Raw genomic sequence first — 19557 nt, 5'->3', positions numbered from 1 at the left:
CCCCCTTTCTTAAGCTTCCAAGCACATTCGTCATGAGATGATCCTTGGTGGAGAGCTTGGAAGCAACCTTGACGGCACGACGCTCCAATTCCTCCTCGGGGGTGAGACAAGGAGTGGTCACTTGATCATCGTGAGCGTCGTCTTGAGCTTGTTCTTGTTCTTGAACTTGCTCGGAGGAGAGAACTTGACCTTGGGCATCACTTGGTGTGTCAACACCGTCTTGAGCATGATCTTGCCCTTGGTCTTGTTCTTGAGGATGAGGGCCTTCACGTTGTTCTTCGGAAGTGTGTGGGCCTTGGGTTGGTGATGGCTCCACTTGAGTGGAGCATTGTCCTTCTCCTTAGGCCACAAGGGGTTCCTCAATGGGTAGGATAAAACCAACACCCATTCTTCTTATGGCTTGAGGAGGAATTTCGTCACCTACATCACAAGTGCCACTTTGCTCCACTTGGGAGCCGTTATTCTCATCAAACTCCACGCTACATGTCTCCTCAATAAGTCCCGTGGATTTATTGAGGACACGGTAAGCATGAGAGTTTGTAGCATAAACAACAAATATGCCCTCATAAGCTCTAGCCTCAAATTTAGACAACCGAACACCTTTCTTGAGAATGAAACACTTACATCCGAACACCCGAAAGTACTTGAGATTGGGCTTGTTACCAGTGAGTATCTCATATGGAGTCTTGTTCAAGCCCTTGCGGAGGTAGAGCCAATTGGATGCATGACACGCGATGTTGATGGCTTCGGCCCAAAAGTTGTATGGAGACTTGAACTCCGCCATCATGGTCCTTGCCGCATCCATCAACGTCCGGTTCTTCCTCTCCGCAACACCGTTTTGTTGAGGGGTGTAAGGTGCGGAATATTGATGCTTGATCCCCTCATCACTAAGAAACTCATCCAAGGTGTAGTTCTTGAACTCGGTGCCGTTGTCACTTCTTATTGTCAAGATCTTTGCATTGTGTTGATGTTGTGCTTCATTTGCAAAGTCAATGACGGTTTGTTGGGTCTCGCTCTTCCTCTTGAAGAAATACACCCAAGTGTATCTTGAGTAGTCATCCACAATCACCAAGCAATACTTCCTACCCCCAATACTATCGAAGGATGGAGGCCCAAAGAGATCCAAGTGAAGGAGCTCCAAAGGCCTCTTTGAGTAAATGATAGTCGTGGGAGGGTGAGCCTTCTCATGTAGCTATCCCTCGATACAAGCACTGCAAGCACGATCTTTAGCAAAACTAACATTCGTTAGTCCACGGACATGGTCCCCCTTGAGAAGATTTTGCAAAGATCTCATATTGACATGGGCTAGACGGCGATGCCAAAGCCATCCCACATCAACTTTAGCCATTAGGCATGTCGCGGTCTTAGTGGGTCGCTCCGAAAAGTTAATCACATATAGACCGTTCTCGACATGCCCAACAAAGGCTACTTTAAAAGTCTTGCTCCACAAGAGGGCCACAGTATCAATATCAAAGAAAGTGGTAAAGCCCATGATTGCAAGTTGATGGATGAAAAGTAAATTATACGCAAGGGACTCAACAAGCATGACCTTCTCGATCGTGAGATCATGAGAGATGACTACCTTGCCAAGTCCCAATACCTTAGAAGATGAGGCGTCACCCCACTCGACATTGGTGGGCATAGATGGAATCTTGTGCACGTCCACCACCAAGTCCTTGCTTCCGGTCATATGACTTGTAGCTCCGCTATCGAGCAACCATGATCCCCCACCGGAAGCAAACACCTACAAGAGATCAATGCTTGATTTTAGGTACCCATTTTGTAATGGGTCCTTTGATGTTAGTAACAAGGGTCTTTGGAACCCAAATAGACCATTCAATATACTCATGACGAGAACCAACAAATTTGGCATAGACATGCCATCACTAGCACGACATAACACATAAGAAGGATTAAAGTAGTCGGCTTTGATGGAAGGGGTGGCATTGCCCTTTTTGACATCGCCACCCTTCGCATTGTTCTTCTTCTCCTTGGAAGCACTCTCTCCCTCCTTCACAAAGGTTTGCATGAGAAGAGGAGGTCGTTTGGTCTTGTCATTCTTCTTCTTGTTCTTGGACTCGGGCATGTACCCAACCCCTTCCTTGGCCACAACTCCCTTTTGGTTGGTCAAGAGGTCGTTGAGGTTCTTCTTGCCTTGTATGCAAGTCGTAAGACCTTTCTCAAGTTGCACCTTTAGCTTAGCGTTCTCCTCAACAAGATGCACATGCTCACAACACGGGTCAGTAGCATTTTCATTATCAATTAACATCATACGAGGAAAAGTGACTTTTTCCTTGGTTAGCTTTACTTGAAGTTGGTCATGAGACTCTTTGAGGCTAGCATGAGCACCCTTCAAGACCTTGTGAGCCTTGTCAAGTAGATCAAACTCCTCTTTGAGTCTAGCAAGATCAACCTCAAGTTCGGCCTTCTCGGAGTTTAGCACACGAGAAACAATGAGAACATGATCAAAATCTTTCTTTAACTTAGCATGATCAACGTTGTGTGACTCCTCAAGAGCCAAACGAAGACCATGCTCTTCCTCAAGAGCATTGGAAAGATCCGAGATCTCATCGGCATAGTCACGACTATGCCCTTCCATCTTAGAGATGGTATCTTCGTGAGCCTCGATCATGTCATTGGCTTCACCAAGTTGTTCCAAGAGAGCAACAAAGTGCTTCTTGGATTTACCCTTAAGTTTGCCCATAAAGGCATCAAACTCATTCACTTCCACATTAGCTCCCTCATGTTCATCAATGCTATCCGTCGAAGAAGGATGATTAATGATGGTAGTTTTGATGTTGGAGGTTACCTTGTTGGTGGCTTTAGCCATGAGGCACTTGGCGGTGATGCTCTCATTGGGTGAGTCGAAGATAGACACCCGTGGAGTCGTTGCAATGGCAACTGAGGCCATGGCAACCGACTCGCCATCTTCATCATCATCATCATCCTCATTGTACTCTTCTTGTACCACCAATGCCTTGGGAGGAGTCGTCTTGGTGAAGTTGCTCTTGTTGGGGAACGACTTGGCCTTGTCCTTTCGGATGAGCTTGCCAACATTGTCTTCCCTCTTCTCATATGGGCACTCCGCAACAAAATGACTCACATTGCCATAATTGTAGCAAGTCCTTACATGTTGCTTGCTCTTCGTGCCACTTGAGTTGTTTTTGTTAAAGTTTGGCCTTGAGTTTTTCTTGCTCCAAAATTGCCTTGAAGCAAGTGCCATGTGTTCATGATATGCATACTTTGTATCTTCGGGGTTGCTCTCCTCTTCTTCCTCTTCTTCTTCTTCAACGTAGAGCTTGGCCTTCAAAGCAAGGTTGGGCTTCTTTGCCCTTTGAGAACGAAGCACTGCATTGTTGGCGGTCTTGTCCAAAATGTTCATGGCCACAAACTCATCCAACACTTTGCTTGAGGTCAAAGTGTGGAAGTCCAGCCTTTGACGAATGACGGAGGACATGGCCTTGTGTTAGGGCATCATTGCCTTGAGGAATTTGCGCTTTGTCATCCGTGTCCTTGCTCCCGTGATCTCGGAGTGAGACCGCGAGTTTGGTTACTCTCCGATAAACCTCACGAGGTTCTTCATCTTCTTTCATTGCAAACTCATCGGCCTCATCTTGCACCACTTCATAGTTGGAGCGTTGAATGTTTGCGCTTCCCCGGTAGAGTGAGACAACACAAAGCCATGCGTCTTTGGCCAAGGCGAAGGGCCGAAGATGAGGTAGATCTTCGGGTGGAATTGCATCTTGAATGATGAAGAGAGCATTCTCATTGAATTGATTATCCACGGCTTCTCGAGGAGTGAAGTTGCTTGGATCATGCAGATAGAAACCTTCTTCAAGAATTCTCCAAAGATTAGTGTTCACATGATTTAAATGACGTTTAAAGCGGTAAACCCAAGAATCAAAGTCCTCATTTTTCACAATCTTAGGGGGGGACCGGCATGATTCAAATGAGTGGAAGGAACCGGTCCACCATAAACAAGTGGTGGTTCCACATGAGCAAAGATGTCGGTGCCATTCTTACCACTAGAAGGAGTCTTTTCGCTACTAGCTTCCCCCTTATCGGAGGTAGCATCCGTCACCTTGTCGGTGGGATTACCCACTTTCAACGGTGCAGTGGATAGTTTAAGCCCTTCAAGGAATTTAGTAAACATGCTTTCAACCTCGGTCGTCATGGAGGTTTTCAATGTCTCCAAGGCCACATTGAACTCCTCACAAGAGAACGAGGTTCCCCCATCGCCCGTAGACGAGATCGGATTCACATCGAAGTGTTCCTCCACACCGTCTACGGTATCAACCATACTCTTTAGACGGTAAAGTCCTTAATAAAGAGACGAGGCTCTGATACTAATTGAAAGGATCGATATGGTTGACTAGAGGGGGATGAATAGGCAACTAACAATTTTTAACTTTTCTTTACCAAATTAAACGTTGCATCAAAGTAGGTGGTCTAGATATGCAACTAGGTGAGCAACCTATATGATGCAATAACAACAAACAAACAAGCAAGCAAGAGAAGTAACACTAAAGAGCTTGCACAAGTAAAGGTAAGAAATAACCAAGAGTGGATCCGGTGAAGACGAAGATGTGTTACCGATGTTCCTTCCTTTTGAGGGGAAGTACGTCTCCGTTAGAGCGGTGTGGAGGCACAATGCTCCCCAAGAAGCCACTAGGGCCACCGTATTCTCCTCACGCCCTCACACAATGCGAGATGTCGTGATTCCACTATTGGTGCCCTTGAAGGCGGCGACCGGACCTTTACAAACAAGGTTGGGGCAATCTCCACAACTTAATCGGAGGCTCCCAACAATACCACGAAGCTTCACCATAATGGACTGTGGCTCCATGGTGACCTCAACCGTCTAGGGTGCTCAAACACCCAAGAGTAACAAGATCCGCTAGGGATAGGTGGGGGAATCGAAAATCTCTTGGTGGAAGTGTAGATCGGGGCCTTCTCAACCACTCCCGAGCAAATCAACAAATTTGATTGGCTAGAGAGATAGATCGGGCGAAAATGAAGCTTGGAGCATTAATGGAGCTTGAGAGGGAAGAGGTAGGTCAACGGGGAAGAAGGGGATCCCCTTTTATAGTGGGGGCAAAAATCCAACCGTTGCCCCACTAAACAGCCCCGCAGAGGGCGGTAGTACCGCTTGGGTGGGCGGTACTACCGCTGATCCAGCGGTACTGCCGTTCCACCTAGCGGTGCTGCCGCACAAAGGAGAGAAGCAGGGACCTGGATCCAGAGCAGTACTACCGCAGTGGTAGGGGCGGTACTACCGCTGAGAAGCGGTACTACCGCCTCTACTGCCGCAACTAGTGCCGCAAAACCCGACACGAGAAAAAGAGCCCTCGAGTCGAGGTGGTAGGAACCTGGCAAGCCAGCGGTAGTACAGCTGCGGAGTCACCGGCGGTACTACCGCTGCGGAGCGGTACTGCCACTTGTGACCCCTCAGCAGTACTACCGCTGGGTAGCACGGTACTACCGCTGGGACCCAGACAAGACACACAAGTAGAGAAAAGATCTCTCCATTGAAGCGGAAGGGCCCGGAGGGAGAGAAGCGGAAGTGTACGTGTTGATTCCACCCAAGCAATACCACAGTGGACCCCCTCTTGATAGTATGGTGCCCTCTATGCAACTAGACCATCGAAAGAGAAACGAAAGAGCTACACCGTCTTGAATAACACTCCGAGGGGAAGAAATCGTCTCGTTCCAAGGATGAATCTCTGATATGCTCAAAGCACACGATTAGTCCGCAAACATGTTGTCATCAATCACCAAAACCACATCGAGAGAGATATGCCTCAACATCTCGGTTTTCGCAAGCACGACCTGTGCCTAGTGCACCACTGTCGGTGTTAAATCCAGCATACCCCTTGGTAGGGTGATGAGACATGCCGGAAAGCCCAGAGGGAAAACATGAGACAAATTTAGCTAGGTTAAGGCCCACTCATGCTCGTGTTGTATTGACTAGATGGGGTGCACAAAGTACAAGGATGATCTCAGCGATCATAGCTACACCGAGGGATCACGAATAATGTCTCTATCGACTGGCCCGACCTTGACTTATAGAGGATACCGAGGTCGTAGGTTTAGAGAGTACTCGTCAGTTCTAAGGCGGTCAGAAAGTCCTTCTCGCATCGGACCTCCTTGTCTTGAACATCAAGTATAGTTGGCGCCTTCCTTTTAGAGGGTTCTGAGGCCAGGTTGTGGGCCTAGGCCATGCAGTGGCCCAGGGGGCCTCGAGCCGACTTTCGGCGTCCTGGAATACCTCTAGTGCTGGACATCGTCAATTTTATTACCATACCGCTAGGAGTGTGAGGATGGGACCAACATATATGGGGGAGCCTCCCATTACTTTAGAAATGCTAGGAGCATGCGCGTAGAGAGAGAGAGAGAGCACGCGCATGCATTGGACCTAATTAAGCGTGTGCGCTAGCTTGAATTTTCCTGTGACTTGTGACTTTGGACACTTGGCGTGGCCTAGACTCCGTTGCGTATTATTTTTATGTTTATATTTATTTTATTTATTTTTATTAAGCGAATCACACCTTTGCAAAAATATTATGCATGGCTGGTTTTGTTTCAACCATGTGCAGTGTATGTGTAGAGACATCGTCCTCATTTTTATGAGAGAGGCAAAGAGTCTCTAATGTAGCTCCCTCCCCCAATAGTTTGCTAGAAAAATTGTCGATGCAACATCTCACAACAAATATGATGAAGAATGAGGTGGAACCAATAAACAAAGGGTTGCGTGATGAAGAAAAAAGCACATCAAGTCGAAGCGGTGTGTGTACACCCGACGACCATTATAGAACAGAAAATTGTGTTTGGCTATAAAAACAAGACACGAAAAATTATGACGTGGCATGCCGCGTGTATCTGACGGCTAAGAATGATATGATAAATCGCTAAATGGGGTAAGAAATGAATAAACTTTTCATTAATGGGGTAAAAACTCGGAAAACTTCCCTGAATGGGTACTCTGGATCACCCGCAAAGAAGAAAAGAAAAGAGTGGGTACTCTAGATGCAAATGGGATAATTTATGTGAAAGAGTTAAACCAATGGGTAAGAGCATCTCCACTCGTTGGCATCCCCAGGAGGCATTTCTTTCGCCCATTGGGGGGCTGCCGGCGAAATTTTTTGCCTTGGGGCGCAAATCTTTCCACTCGTTGCGCCCCCCAGGAGCAGTGTTGAGACTCAAGTAGGCAGCGGCATTTCGTCGAGCAGGTCACAGGCGATGCCGTGGGCACGCTCCGGTGCATACAGGCCCTGCTCGCAGCGCAGTCCCTCCATTTGGAGAGGTCAGGGGAGGAAGCGAGTCCGGCGACGTCGTGCTCCATGTACTCGAAGACGGGGTAGATGTTGGCGGAGGAGCGGGAGGTGATGAGGCCGTGGATGCTGATCACGTCCGTGCTGCCCCACGGCATGCTGCTGGAGGTCTTCAGGCGGCTGCCGGTCGCGGCGGTGTGCCGCCGCTAGCGCCGCGTCGTGTCCCGCGCGCCCGGCCTCCCCGCCCCACCACTTCGGCTTCTTCCGCAACCACGGCCCGTCCGCGCTGCCGTCGTTCGTCCTCACCACGGGCATCACGCTCGCGCCCCATCAACGGCGTTGGGTGCACGTCCACTGGCGACACAGGAGGAGGAGGAGGGGGAGGAAGAGGTGCCGGTCGCTTCGCCACTGATACTGCTGCGGAGGTCGCTGCTGCTATGTAGCAGCGTGCGCGCCAAGGATGGCACCGGCATCGCGGCTGCGGGGATGCAGATAGCGTGGCAGCAGCAAGAGCAATACACGGAGCGTGGCGGAGCTCGCGGGCGCTGTGGGCGTGTGGAGCGTGGCGGAGCTCGCGGGCGCCGTGGGCGCGGGTGGGCTCGCGGCGGGGCAGGTCGTGGACCTCGCCAGGGAGGCCGCCGACGTCGGCCTCGCCACGCTGGAGTACATCCACGTGCACAAGACGGCGTGGCTCCTGGAGGCCGAGGCGGTGTGCGGCGCCATCGTTGCCGGAGAAGACGACGAGGAGGTCGAGGGCGTCCGCCGCCTCCCCGCACCGTCCGCCATGGCCTCGCCCCTGGCCTGCACCCCACACCTCGCGCCCCGCACCCCGCCGTGGCTGCCCGCCCTGCTGCGCCCGTGGATGGAGAGAAGGAGAAGAGAAGAGAGAAGCACGTGGATGGGCCCCGGAGGAAAAATGAGGAGAGAGGGAGTGGGAGGCTGACGGCGGGCCCAAGGCATGCAAAGCAGTCTCTCTCCTCCCCCAGCTGCCCCCCCGGGATCCTGGGTTTGGGGTGGGCTCGCCGGCCGTATTTTTTCCCAAATCCGGCGATAATTGAGGTCGTGGGGGCGTGACTGGGTCTTTTTTTTCCTCCGGCGACGAAAAAGTGCTCTTGGGAGCCTTCCTGGGGAGCCGGCTGGAGATGCCCTAAGAACTAGAATTCAGTCGATTCATTAATCGACAACCAAAAATGCCGGCTCCCTCCATAATGTGCATCCAGCTACATTTTTCTGGGCGACCCATGGAGTACTGGCTGCTGCTATTTTCTGTCTCTGTACTGCACTAGTAAGTTGGCACGTGCAACGCACGTGTATTCTTTGAAAGAATTCTGAGCCTCCCATCTTGGTTGCCATCCATGGTTGCCCACTCTGCCCACTCACATGACATATGACATCTTTGCTCTTTTGTAGTACTCCTAAGATCCCAAATAAGTGTCAAGGATCCAAAATAAATGTCGTGGTAAACTAAAACCACGACACTTATTTTGGATCAGAGGCAGTATATAGCGGACATATGTGCTACACTTATCTCTGTCATTTGCCAAATTGAGATAGTATTAATGAATGAATCAACGTCAACATTATATTTTATCCATGAATGGTTATTTATAACAGGTGATACCTAATATCGCATGCTTATGGCTAATCCCGATCTTGACAAACTCACCATATGATACCACAAAAGAAAACCCAATCAATCAAAATAACATGAAAGACAACAACTTCTGAAGTATTTAATAACAGCAAAAGAAAATTGCTAAATTAAACTTCGCATCAGGGTAACTTATGGTTCTTCTCGAGAATTAGAATCTCTGAATCATAAAAATCAACATGGCTTCCTTAGAGATATAGCTCAAGTTTGTTAATGTAGTTCAAAGCAATGGCTTATTGAAAAAAGCTTGTACCGGAGCTCGTTTCAGCCAAGTTAAGTATGATTCCAGTGAAATCAATCATTTGATCCGCTATTGTGTGCATAATGGGATTATACATTGAAGATGAAATTAGTGAACGGTGAGCACACACCTTTTATTTCACTGGGGTGTCCAGATATATAACTTGTGCTCACACATCTTTCTTCACCTTGCATGTCATATACATGTTGAAATCCATCGTACCTCGCTACTAATTCAAATTAGTGCACATCCTGATCGTAGCGGAGAAGCACCCGAATGACTATTTTGGATCTGCGAGATGTGTATACAAAATCAGTGAAATCGGTATAATATGATCATGAACATGGATGAGCAAAATTCAGACAATGCAAATCACACTGGTAATGAAGCTTAAGTGCTAAATGCCTGCATTCAAATCACCGATCAAAGAGTTTTAAACTATGTTAACAAGCTTGATTTGGCTTCAGTTATCAAGTGTATATGGGGCTACTTTTCGGTTGATCGATCTTAGGCAAGTGAAACGTGAATCACTACATCACATATGCCAAAACAGATAGCACACGTGAACCAATCTATGAAATGTGAAGATGGTACAGACGAATGACATAATAAGGTGAACAAAAGACAATACAAATGAAAGACCTCTCCGGACGTCAGGCCCGGCAGCGGTGTGTTTGAAGGTAGCACATCCCCTGACCGTGCGAGATGACGGGGAGATGTGAACTCACGGCGTCGCCGACGGCCCAGGCCAGGCGGTTTAGGCGGCGTCCCCGACGGCCGGCCAAGCAGTTCAGGCGGCGACGCTGATGGCCGAGGCTAGGCGAGGCGATGGCTGGGAGCAGCACGGAGCTGTGAGGGGCGGCGTCCCTGAAGGTGTGGCAGCTCGATTGAGGCGATGGGGGTGAGTCCTGATTGGTGCGGCAGGTCGATGTGATGGCGGCGGCGTGCAGCGGCTCGAGGCTATTTGGGTGGCGCGAGGCGGCGTCCCCGACGCTGCAGTGGTTCCCTTCTATCCTGAACGTGCGGAGGTTTCCTTTCATGCAAAGTGTTCGTAAGGAAGCAGACCAGGAAGATATAATCAGGAAAAAGAAAGTATTGCTTAGTGCTAAACGTGTTTAGTCGCTCACCATCAGGACAATAAGGACGGTTGGATGAACGTAAACGGATGACCGAGATTTGTTGGATTTGCCTCACTGGGTCTTTTTATATTGGTATAGATAAGGTGAACAAAAGACAGTACAAATGATAGACCTCTCCGGACGTCAGGCCCGGCAGCGGTGTGTTTGAAGGTAGCACATCCCCTGACCGTGCGAGATGACGGGGAGATGTGAACTCACGGCGTCGCCGACGGCCCAGGCCAGGCAGTTTAGGCGGCGTCCCCGACGGCCGGCCAAGCAGTTCAGGCGGCGGCGCTGATGGCCGAGGCTAGGCGAGGCGATGGCGGCGGCGTGCAGCGGCTCGAGGCTATTTGGGTGGCGCGAGGCGGCGTCCCCGACGCTGCGGTGGTTCCCTTCTATCCTGAACGTGCGGAGGTTTCCTTTCATGCGAAGTGTTCGTAAGGAAGCAGACCAGGAAGATATAATCAAGAAAAAGAAAGTATTGCTTAGTGCTAAACGTGTTTAGTCGCTCCCATCAGGACAATAAGGACGGTTGGATGAACGTAAACAGATGACCGAGATTTGTTGGATCTACCTCACTGGGTCTTTTTATATTGGTATAGATATAGATGTACAGGCAGCGGATGAGCTTTGTTGGAATTTAAAGTAAAAAATCAACCGCGCCAGGTAGGGGTCGAACCTACGGCCTTCCGCTTAGGAAACGGACGCTCTATCCACTGAGCTACAGGCGCTGCTATGGATAATTTTCATATGAAATGGAAAATAGAAACGATTAGGCAAGGGGCAACTGAATTTCACAAAAGATGAATACCATCCATTTCTGTGGATTTAATGTTGAACTAGTAAAACAAATCGAATATGGATTTTTTGTCACAGGGAACAAGACGTTCGAGAAGCTAGGGACGATCGAAACACTGTCCAAAATGTTTGTGTACCTGAGGACGGTGTACCACATGCCGAGTGTCAGCGCCACCACCCTCCTCAACATCTTCTCTAGCTCAAGCAATCTCACCACCGTCTTTGGCCCCTACGTTAGTGATACCTAGCTACCTCGGCCGCTGCACCGCCATTGCCATCGCCACTATCCCCTCCTTCATTGGCATGTTCATCCTCACTGTCCCCTCCTTCATTGGCATGTTCATCCTCACCACCACTACTGCGATCCACGCCCACCACCCTCCAGTGTGCAATGTGTGGCAGCCTGGCTCAGCAAACCAGATATGCCCTACATACAAGCCCAAGTACTAATGTCTTCTGGTGTACAATGCACATCGGTGGAGCCGAACGGCAATGCTCACAGATGGAATCGAGGGAGAAGTCTCTCCCGGCCCCACAGATCGACAAGCGCGGCATGGAGATCGAGGAGTCATAGTTTTTGGACGCCTTCGTCACCTCCCTCGAGACCGAGTGTCAGGACGATGTGTGGGGGTGGCTCCTCACGAGAAGGACCTGTGGTGGGTCATCGCAGATTTGGAGTAGGAGTACCAACGGTACCGCCACTACTTCAAGCATTACAACAACGTAGTGCTTGGAGACGAGAATGGGCTCAGCATGGAGGACCCGCCGACCAAAGAAGTCGTTAATATCTCATCAGGCGATGGCAAGGAATAGGGCGGTGCGGCGGCAGTTATGCTTAATTATGCATACTAGTAATCTTTGTTTAGAACGACTGTCTTTTCTTAGAGGTATGTTTAGGTCTACTAGATCTTTTTACTTAGTAAGTGTGAGGTGAACTTGCTCGATTTAGTTAGTGTGACCTATGCTTAAGGTTGCTGAATCTTTTGTTTGCTCAAATTAGCAACTGTTGAAATTGTGGAGTATATGCAATGACATAGGTGATCACTATAATCAAGAGAAAATATGCACCAAAATTCTTATGTTCTCAATCATCGCCTTGAGAACATTGCTACAAAGCCACTGGAGGTTATCTATGATGGTCATGCAAGACAGCGTTCGTTATAGATCCATCGACGGTCATCGGGACGGGGACGAGTGGAGGTTATCTTTGATCTCCTTTTACCTCGACACTCTTGCCTCTTGTGGCATTGCTCCAGTCACGTGGCGCGCGCTACACCAGCATGCCCTTCCCTTGCAGCATTCATGCATGGACCACCCCACACTGATCACCTAGCACCACGCTCATGGCATCAGCCACCACGCCGCCCCATAGTCGTAGCACCGTCTGCAGCATCGCCACACTCATCGCATCATCACCTTGCAGTAGCAGCTCCACTCGTCCCCGTCGCAGGAACAACTCCACCGCTTCCGCACATGCGCACATCAAACGGGTATGAAGACGGGTTAGTATTTTCTGCCTGCAGCTGGTTGGCGCCTAGCTAGCACCACCTAAATCAGGAGGGTGATACACAAGGTAGTCCAGGTCAGGGCGTGTAGGGCTTGCATGGCAGCACATAAGGGGGTGATCCCTTTGTGCTAGCCTCCGCATGATTCTCGCGACTGTTTGGTCTCCTCGCAGTTCATGCTGAGATTAGACTATCCAGATTCTGCGACAAATTTTAGGTGTTTCCTTGTGTCATCACACTAATTTGGCATACTTACCTGAGGGCGACCACCGTAACATACATAGAAAAAATAGTTAAGATAAATCAAAGATGATCAAACGACCAAATGGTGAACATACTCCGTCATTTTCATGCTCACGGTATATACGCTCAACATCAATGCTCATTAGGCGGTACAGAAAGATGAAAGTAATGCTCTACTCTTGATGCCACCTCAGCAGAAGCTTTGGCAATGTTGAAGGGGCTGGAGCTGCTCGAGAGGTTGGGTTGCACAAATATTCTCATTGAATCCGACTCGCTGGAATTGATAAATATGCATGCAAGGGTGAGGTTGATATGTTCAGTCCATATACTGCAACCTTGGTGGAATGCTTTGCGAAAGCCCAGACGATTGATGGTATTTCTTTTGAGTTTTGTCCCAGGGAAGCTAGTCATATGGCTCATCATCTTGCAAAACATGCTTATGATAATCAGTTAGAGTTGATCCACCATCCTTTTTATTGCCTTATGTTTTACACGACGTAACCCTGTTGACAAAGCAATAAATCATACGAGAGGCTTTCCCACTCAAAAAAAAAAAAACTCGCCATATGACTTTTTCTCTTCTTCTTTGTGTGTGCGTGGGTGGGGGGAGGGGGACAGATCACATGGGTGAATCTTTTATTTTTAGAGTCTTACTTAAAACTTAAGTTGATGCAGTTGACTCGAGTGAGATTTTCATCATAGTTTCTTTTCTAACATGTAGATACACACATATAGTTTCGACACAAAATCTACAATTTACTGGTAGAATAATTTTTCAGTTCGAAGGTATGTCTGATTCTAACGCCTGACTGAACACGCATCCTCGATGCATTCAAACACCTTCATTAAACCCCGCGTAGAAGCCGAAAAAACTACTCTGGCCACATGTCTTTTCACGAGCGGGCCAACATTAAATACAATGCCAGGAAAGCTCGTCCCGTGCTCCCTCAATTTAAACGAGGTCAGAGACCAGGCAAGAATTGCACCACTCCGCCGCTCCACATCTCCTCCTTCCACCATTTTCCCCACTCTTATGATAGCATCCGACAAACAGGAAGAGCAGTTCTCCAGCTAGGTGGCCTGCCGAGTCCGGCAGATACAAGCGAGGAAGCTCGCTGCTCCACGTCCCTTGCCTAGCCTGATAGAGCAAGTTGCAGCCCCAAGCCGGCACATGGTTCAGCAACTCGCCGCTCCACCTCCCTCGCCTAGCCTGACGGAGCAAGTTGCAGCCCCAAGCCGACACATGGTTCAGCAACTCGCTAGCTCATGGAGGAGTGGCGAGTTGCTCCAGGCCGGCACGGCGGGGAGCATTGCAGCACGAGCACCGTCGATGACGCTGCGCCGTACCGCGTCAGTGCCTGCGACCACGCCATCCGTCCTTTACGTGCGCATAGCCACACCATGCAAGCAGAGAAAGAAGCCGACTACATAGATGTTGACGAGGTGGTGGCCCGCACAGCTGCGCCTGCCGCCATCAACAAGGAGAAGCAGAACGCAGGAGGCCGCCGCCGCTTGGATCCCATGAAGGCCACCGTCGAGGCACCGCCGGTGTACACAGCCGGTGTCTTGCCCTCTCGTCGGCCACCGTCGTCCTTTTACCCAAGAACCAACTTTGGTCAGTGCAGCGTAGGGACCCTTCCCCTCCGGCTGAAGTATCCGGCGGCGGTTCCACTCCTATGAGCGATGGGGAAGCGAGCCCTCCTTTACGCTGAAGCATATACATCCGGGGCTCACCACAGCCAGTCATGGGGACGATGTTAGAGACCCGCCACGGCCGCCAGTAGGCTAGTCGAGGGTATCATATCATCGGAATGGATATCCGCCGCCGCCGCCGGACCTAAACTAGTCTCGTTTTGTTTTTAGTTGAAAGTATGTCCAAAATGTAACCGTCTTTGTCTAGTTTGCATTAAATCCGTCATGTTGATATGAAATCCGGCCAAGTTTGCATGAGTTCCATCCGGTTTGTTGAAAAAAGTTTGAAATGTATGTAACTACGGTTAGATATAGATAGACGGGTACACACGGTGAGCTGTTGCATCGTCATCGTCTGTTGGTCGCACAGAGTTTGCCGGAGATGAGGCCAAAAAGCCCCTCCCTCTGCTCGGTCGGGACAAGCTAAAGGTGAAACTAAAGCACAGCGGCACCGCTCCGGGGCCGCGCAGCCGCAGCCGCTCACATCTGTAGCCCCATGTACCCTCCGTCCAGCTCTAGCGTGAGGGCATCGGCAGGGGCGATGACGGCGAGCACAAGGCCCATCACATGGATACATGGGCCGGGGGTGGTGGACCTTAGCCTCAGGCTGTCACTCGGTGGGCGGTTCGGGGAGGAGAGGAGGAATGGCGAGGGCCTCGCAAGGTCCTCGCCGGTTGCATGCATCCAGGAGGTGGCGCCAACTATGGCAGATGCGGAGGCGGGGAATGATGCTGACGTGTAGCCCTCGGCGACCGCCCAGCCGCAGGGTAGTGGCTTCCCTCTGAATGGTGTCATCATTTCTAGGAGCACCTTCCTTGGTAGCACCGCTAGCGTTGAGGTCCAGCCCTCGGCGACCCCGCAAGGGAGTGGGAGTGGTTTCCCTTTGAACAACATCAAGGAGGAGGAGGAGGAGGAGGAGCCCGTGGCAAAGCTGCGGGCGAGTTTGTGCCCGTACCAAGGTGATGTTTCCATAATGCTATATATCTATAATTCTGTATTTGTCCTTATAATTCAATGCGATCAACTAAATTCATGCTCAGCAATGGTCTTTTTTTAAGATTAGACTCAGGCCAGCTCATGCATGGCTCTCGTGTGCTGGGTTTGCATACATCTGACTGGTAAATATTTTCCTAGTTAGGTCAGGTGTAACAGACACTAAGTAGATGAAGAAGAAGCAGGGTCAGCCTTTTAATGATTGCTTGCAGTAGTACGCACAGTGCTGAAGCTATAGTAGTGTAGTTGGATGAAGGTTATGAACCTATCCTATCCATCCATCCATCCATCCATCCATATATGTCCTTTTGTTTGGCAATTGATGACCTTTTCTTTCTTGATTTTCATCGGTTTTCATCATGTTTCTTTCACGGCGTTCTATTCCCCTTATTTTGCATTCTTTTCTTCCGTTCTGTTTTTTTGGTTCCTTTGTTTCTCCTTTAGGGTGTTATTGGATTTCTTTGTTTTTCTAAGTTTCTTTATCGATTTTTGTTGGTTTTTTTTTCTTCAACACTTGTGAAATTTTTTGGTACACATTCAACATTTTTTGTATACATCAAAAATATATTTATTATACAAGATTAAAATTTTAAAATACATGGTTAGCATTTTTTTAATACTTATATTTTTATGTCTAATTTTATCCATACACATTTTATTTTTTTGGTATATATCTAATACGCATTTAACATGTTAGTTAATACACTGTCAACATTGTTTCTGTACAAATTTTTAACATTTTTCTTATGATTGATTATAAAAATAATATTAAGATTTTCGGAACCCATGGTCACTATTTTTTCTATATGCATTTAACGTTTTCAAAAGCTTGATTAACATTTTCAAGTACATGATTAAATAATAAATGTTCAACATTTTTTTCTATACACATTTAACTTCTTTTAAATGCCTTATTCACATTTTTAAATAATTTCTAAGCATTTTTTAGTACATGGTCAGCATTTTTATATAAACATTTCAGATTTTTCAAATACTTATTTAACATTTTTTTTCATCTGCTTGATTAACATTTCTTAAATACATAATCAAGTTTTTTTATACATTTTGTATACACAAATAATATTTTTCAAATGCTTGGTTAACATTTTTCAAATGTTTTACGTAAAGTTTTTTTGTAATATATTTATTTAGAATATTTGTAACTATAGACAAAACTAAAATACAAAGCAAAAAAACAAAAACAAAAAACGTGAAAAAAAACGAGGCTCTGTCCTCCAGTGCGCTTGCGCCGGCCCATCTCGTGCCTCCTTTCAGGCGAGGCTTCCCTCTATCTCATGTGAAGCGAGACATAGAGGCGTCCAGTAATGTGGGGCTCTCGCCGTAGGCATGTGATAAAAAAAACTGCATACCTCTGTAAGCCCACACAGCCCAATGATCTAAAGTGGACATAGCTTAATGTACTGAGTTGGTAAAAAAAACTCATTAAATGTAAAACAACAGGTAATAAAATCCTTTGCAAATATTATGCAAGAACTTTGCTATTTGTACATAGAACACCATCAAGTTCGATAGTACCGCATGCTTTTCCTTTCCGCCCTTTTCTCAAAACACACAAAGTCGCGGATCATGGCTAAAAATCAATCGTGTATAAAAACATGCAAATGTGTTTTTTATATTATAAGGCCATACATGGCAATTTTATTTGGGTAGCTTGTCCACTTTGCCTCCGTAGTCGCATTGATATATATACTCGTTTGTGGTTAACTCTTTACCACGAGTAGTAAGTATGTTCAGATGTGATCAATTACTCACAACGTGGGCTCTGACTCGATAATCATGACAAGATATATGACATTCTTGTTTGCTTTGCGTGTCCATTTTACATTGATAGTCACGCCAAGTTACCCGTGTGTGGTTAACTCTTTACGCAGGAGCAGTTTCACCGGTATTTTTGGATTCGATTGCTTACCATCTTTGTTAGGCTGGTCACAATGGGCAAGAACATAAGCTAGTAACTTCACATTTTCCTAGACTATGTTACTACTTCCATAGTAGGTAGAAACATCTATGTAGTGTCATGCAACGATGTATTTATTAGGTTATAGACTCATTGTTTCTTGGAGTGTGTGATGTTCCGGTAACTTAGCTAGTTACCACAAACACCTCTCTCTTCATTAAATACGTGCCACATAAGCAAAGTCGTATTGGAGTGTGTGATGTTACTCCGAAGTTCCTCCCCACTGTGACCAGCCTTATGATCCGATCGCTTACTCATGAGTACTATGCCACATGGGTAGTTTGTCACCATAGTGGTGCCCAGGGGCAGACCGGGGATTGGGCCAAACCCCGGGCCCTAGGCCGGCTACAGTGCCCAAGATGCTATAGTAAAGGCAGTATTTATTCTGCACGCCCAGGGCCCAGACCCCCCCGGCCTCGGTCCTGGACCCACCACTAGTGTCGACAAGATATATGATTAGAGCACAAGGAAAATGCCTTTAGTAAAGCCATATATATGACGTTCTTGTTTGGTTAGCTTGTCCATTCCGCCATGAAAGTCGCTCGGGATACTTGCTTGTGGTTAACTCTTTACTCACGAGTAGTTGAACCGGTATTTGATTGCTTACTCACGAGTAGTATGACCTGCATTATAGGATTAGATCACTTACTCATGAGCAGTATAGCCACTATATTTTGAATTCCAGTAAAAAAATAGAGAAAAAATATATCTTGAAGTTAATGTTACTATGAAGTAAGCTAAGAGTGAGCAAATGCAGGCACAGACAGTGAGAGCACATGATGTGTTTGTTTGGTCTACTAACTTGCACTTGTATTTAATTATCATCGATTTTTCTTGGGCACGCTTTTGATCGTGCTGACTTGTAGAGCCCCCAACTGATCCAACTGATTGATCAATCAATCAAAAGAACATCAGTGCGTGTAAATGGATGGACAAACTAACTGAACCGACTCAAGAACAGAACATTGTTTTTTGTGATCGACCGACGAACGGATCAACACAAGTACACAACACGCACTAACTGCTAGAATCTGGTTTAACTAGTAGACATATCGTACACATAATTAGTTTTACAGTTTGCTGGTGGCGGTGGTGGTTGGTGCAGGTGCAGCGCCATCGGCGGCGTACTTCTTGAGGGCGTCGCCGGCGTGGTGGAGGTTGTCCGGCACGGGCAGGTTGCAGAGCAGCGTCACCTTGGCCTCGGCGATCTGCGGCCCCTTCTTCATCTCCGCCGACGGGTCCATCTTCCACAGCTTCACCTCCCACACCTGAATTGATTCTGAATTATCCCATGCATGTCCGAGCCAGAGGGAGAATAGCTAGACGATTAGGTTCGGAGTCCAGTGCAGACTGCAGACAGACCTGCGTGGAGCGGCCGAGGTGGACGGGGACGGCGCGGGCGAGCACGACGTCGCCGAGGGCGGCGCTACGGAAGTGGTTGATGCTGAGGTGCACGCCCGCGACGCGGCGGTAGCCCGACGCCATGTGCGCGCCCATGCTGGCCAGCGCCTCAGACACCAGCGCCGACACGCCGCCGTGCAGCACCTTGAACGGCTGGCAGCAGCGCTCCGTGACGGGGAGCCTCCCGGCGAGCAGCGCGGGGGAGACCGTCTCGATCTGGAAGCCCACCGCGTGTAGCACCCGGTCCAGCTCCGCCGTGTCGATGTCGCTACTACTACCGGGCTTCGCCGCCGCCATGGCTGCTACGTGGGAGCACCTCGCAGCGCCCGGCCGCCTCTACGTAGATGAAGAAGAAGCAGGGGCCAGCCGTGCAATGATGGCTTGCGGTAGTACGCACAGTGCTGAAGCTCTAGTAGTGTAGTTGGATGACCTTTTTGTTTGGCAATTGATGACCTTTTTGTTCGGTAGCGTCAACAACCAACCTCTAGAGCAGCACCGCTAGCGCACGCACGGCTAGCGTCACAGCCACCTCACCTCCATCGAAACTCTATACGGCCCATGGGCCTTTGGGTAAGCGGACGTGACCCATCATTGATACCATGCTTTGTGTGATGGCTGGCCCATTTGGGTATCATTTTCGTCACATGGTGATGGACAGAGAGAGAC

At 48.4% G+C, this 19557-nt stretch overlaps 1 protein-coding gene and 1 non-coding gene across 2 annotated transcripts; both read right to left on the bottom strand.

The window, feature by feature from the left end:
• Positions 1-10939: 10939 nt before the first annotated feature.
• TRNAR-CCU (transfer RNA arginine (anticodon CCU)) lies at positions 10940-11012 on the bottom strand. Its single transcript has one exon. It is a non-coding gene; the product is annotated as a tRNA-Arg (tRNA).
• Positions 11013-18404: 7392 nt separating this feature from the next.
• On the bottom strand, positions 18405-19303 carry LOC123106266 (1,4-dihydroxy-2-naphthoyl-CoA thioesterase 1). The gene is made up of 2 exons (XM_044528474.1): positions 18853-19303; positions 18405-18758 (listed from the first exon to the last, which is right to left on the bottom strand). Exons 1-2 carry the CDS (start codon positions 19186-19188, stop codon positions 18561-18563), a joined length of 534 nt encoding a protein of 177 aa, XP_044384409.1. The 5' UTR covers positions 19189-19303; the 3' UTR covers positions 18405-18560.
• Between the last annotated feature and the right edge of the window lie 254 nt (positions 19304-19557).

The sequence above is a fragment of the Triticum aestivum genome, chromosome 5A, assembly GCF_018294505.1.
Source record: "Triticum aestivum cultivar Chinese Spring chromosome 5A, IWGSC CS RefSeq v2.1, whole genome shotgun sequence".
NCBI lineage: Eukaryota > Viridiplantae > Streptophyta > Magnoliopsida > Poales > Poaceae > Triticum > Triticum aestivum.
Note: the sequence above shows the minus strand (reverse complement) of the source record. Positions and strands in the feature narration are given on the sequence as shown.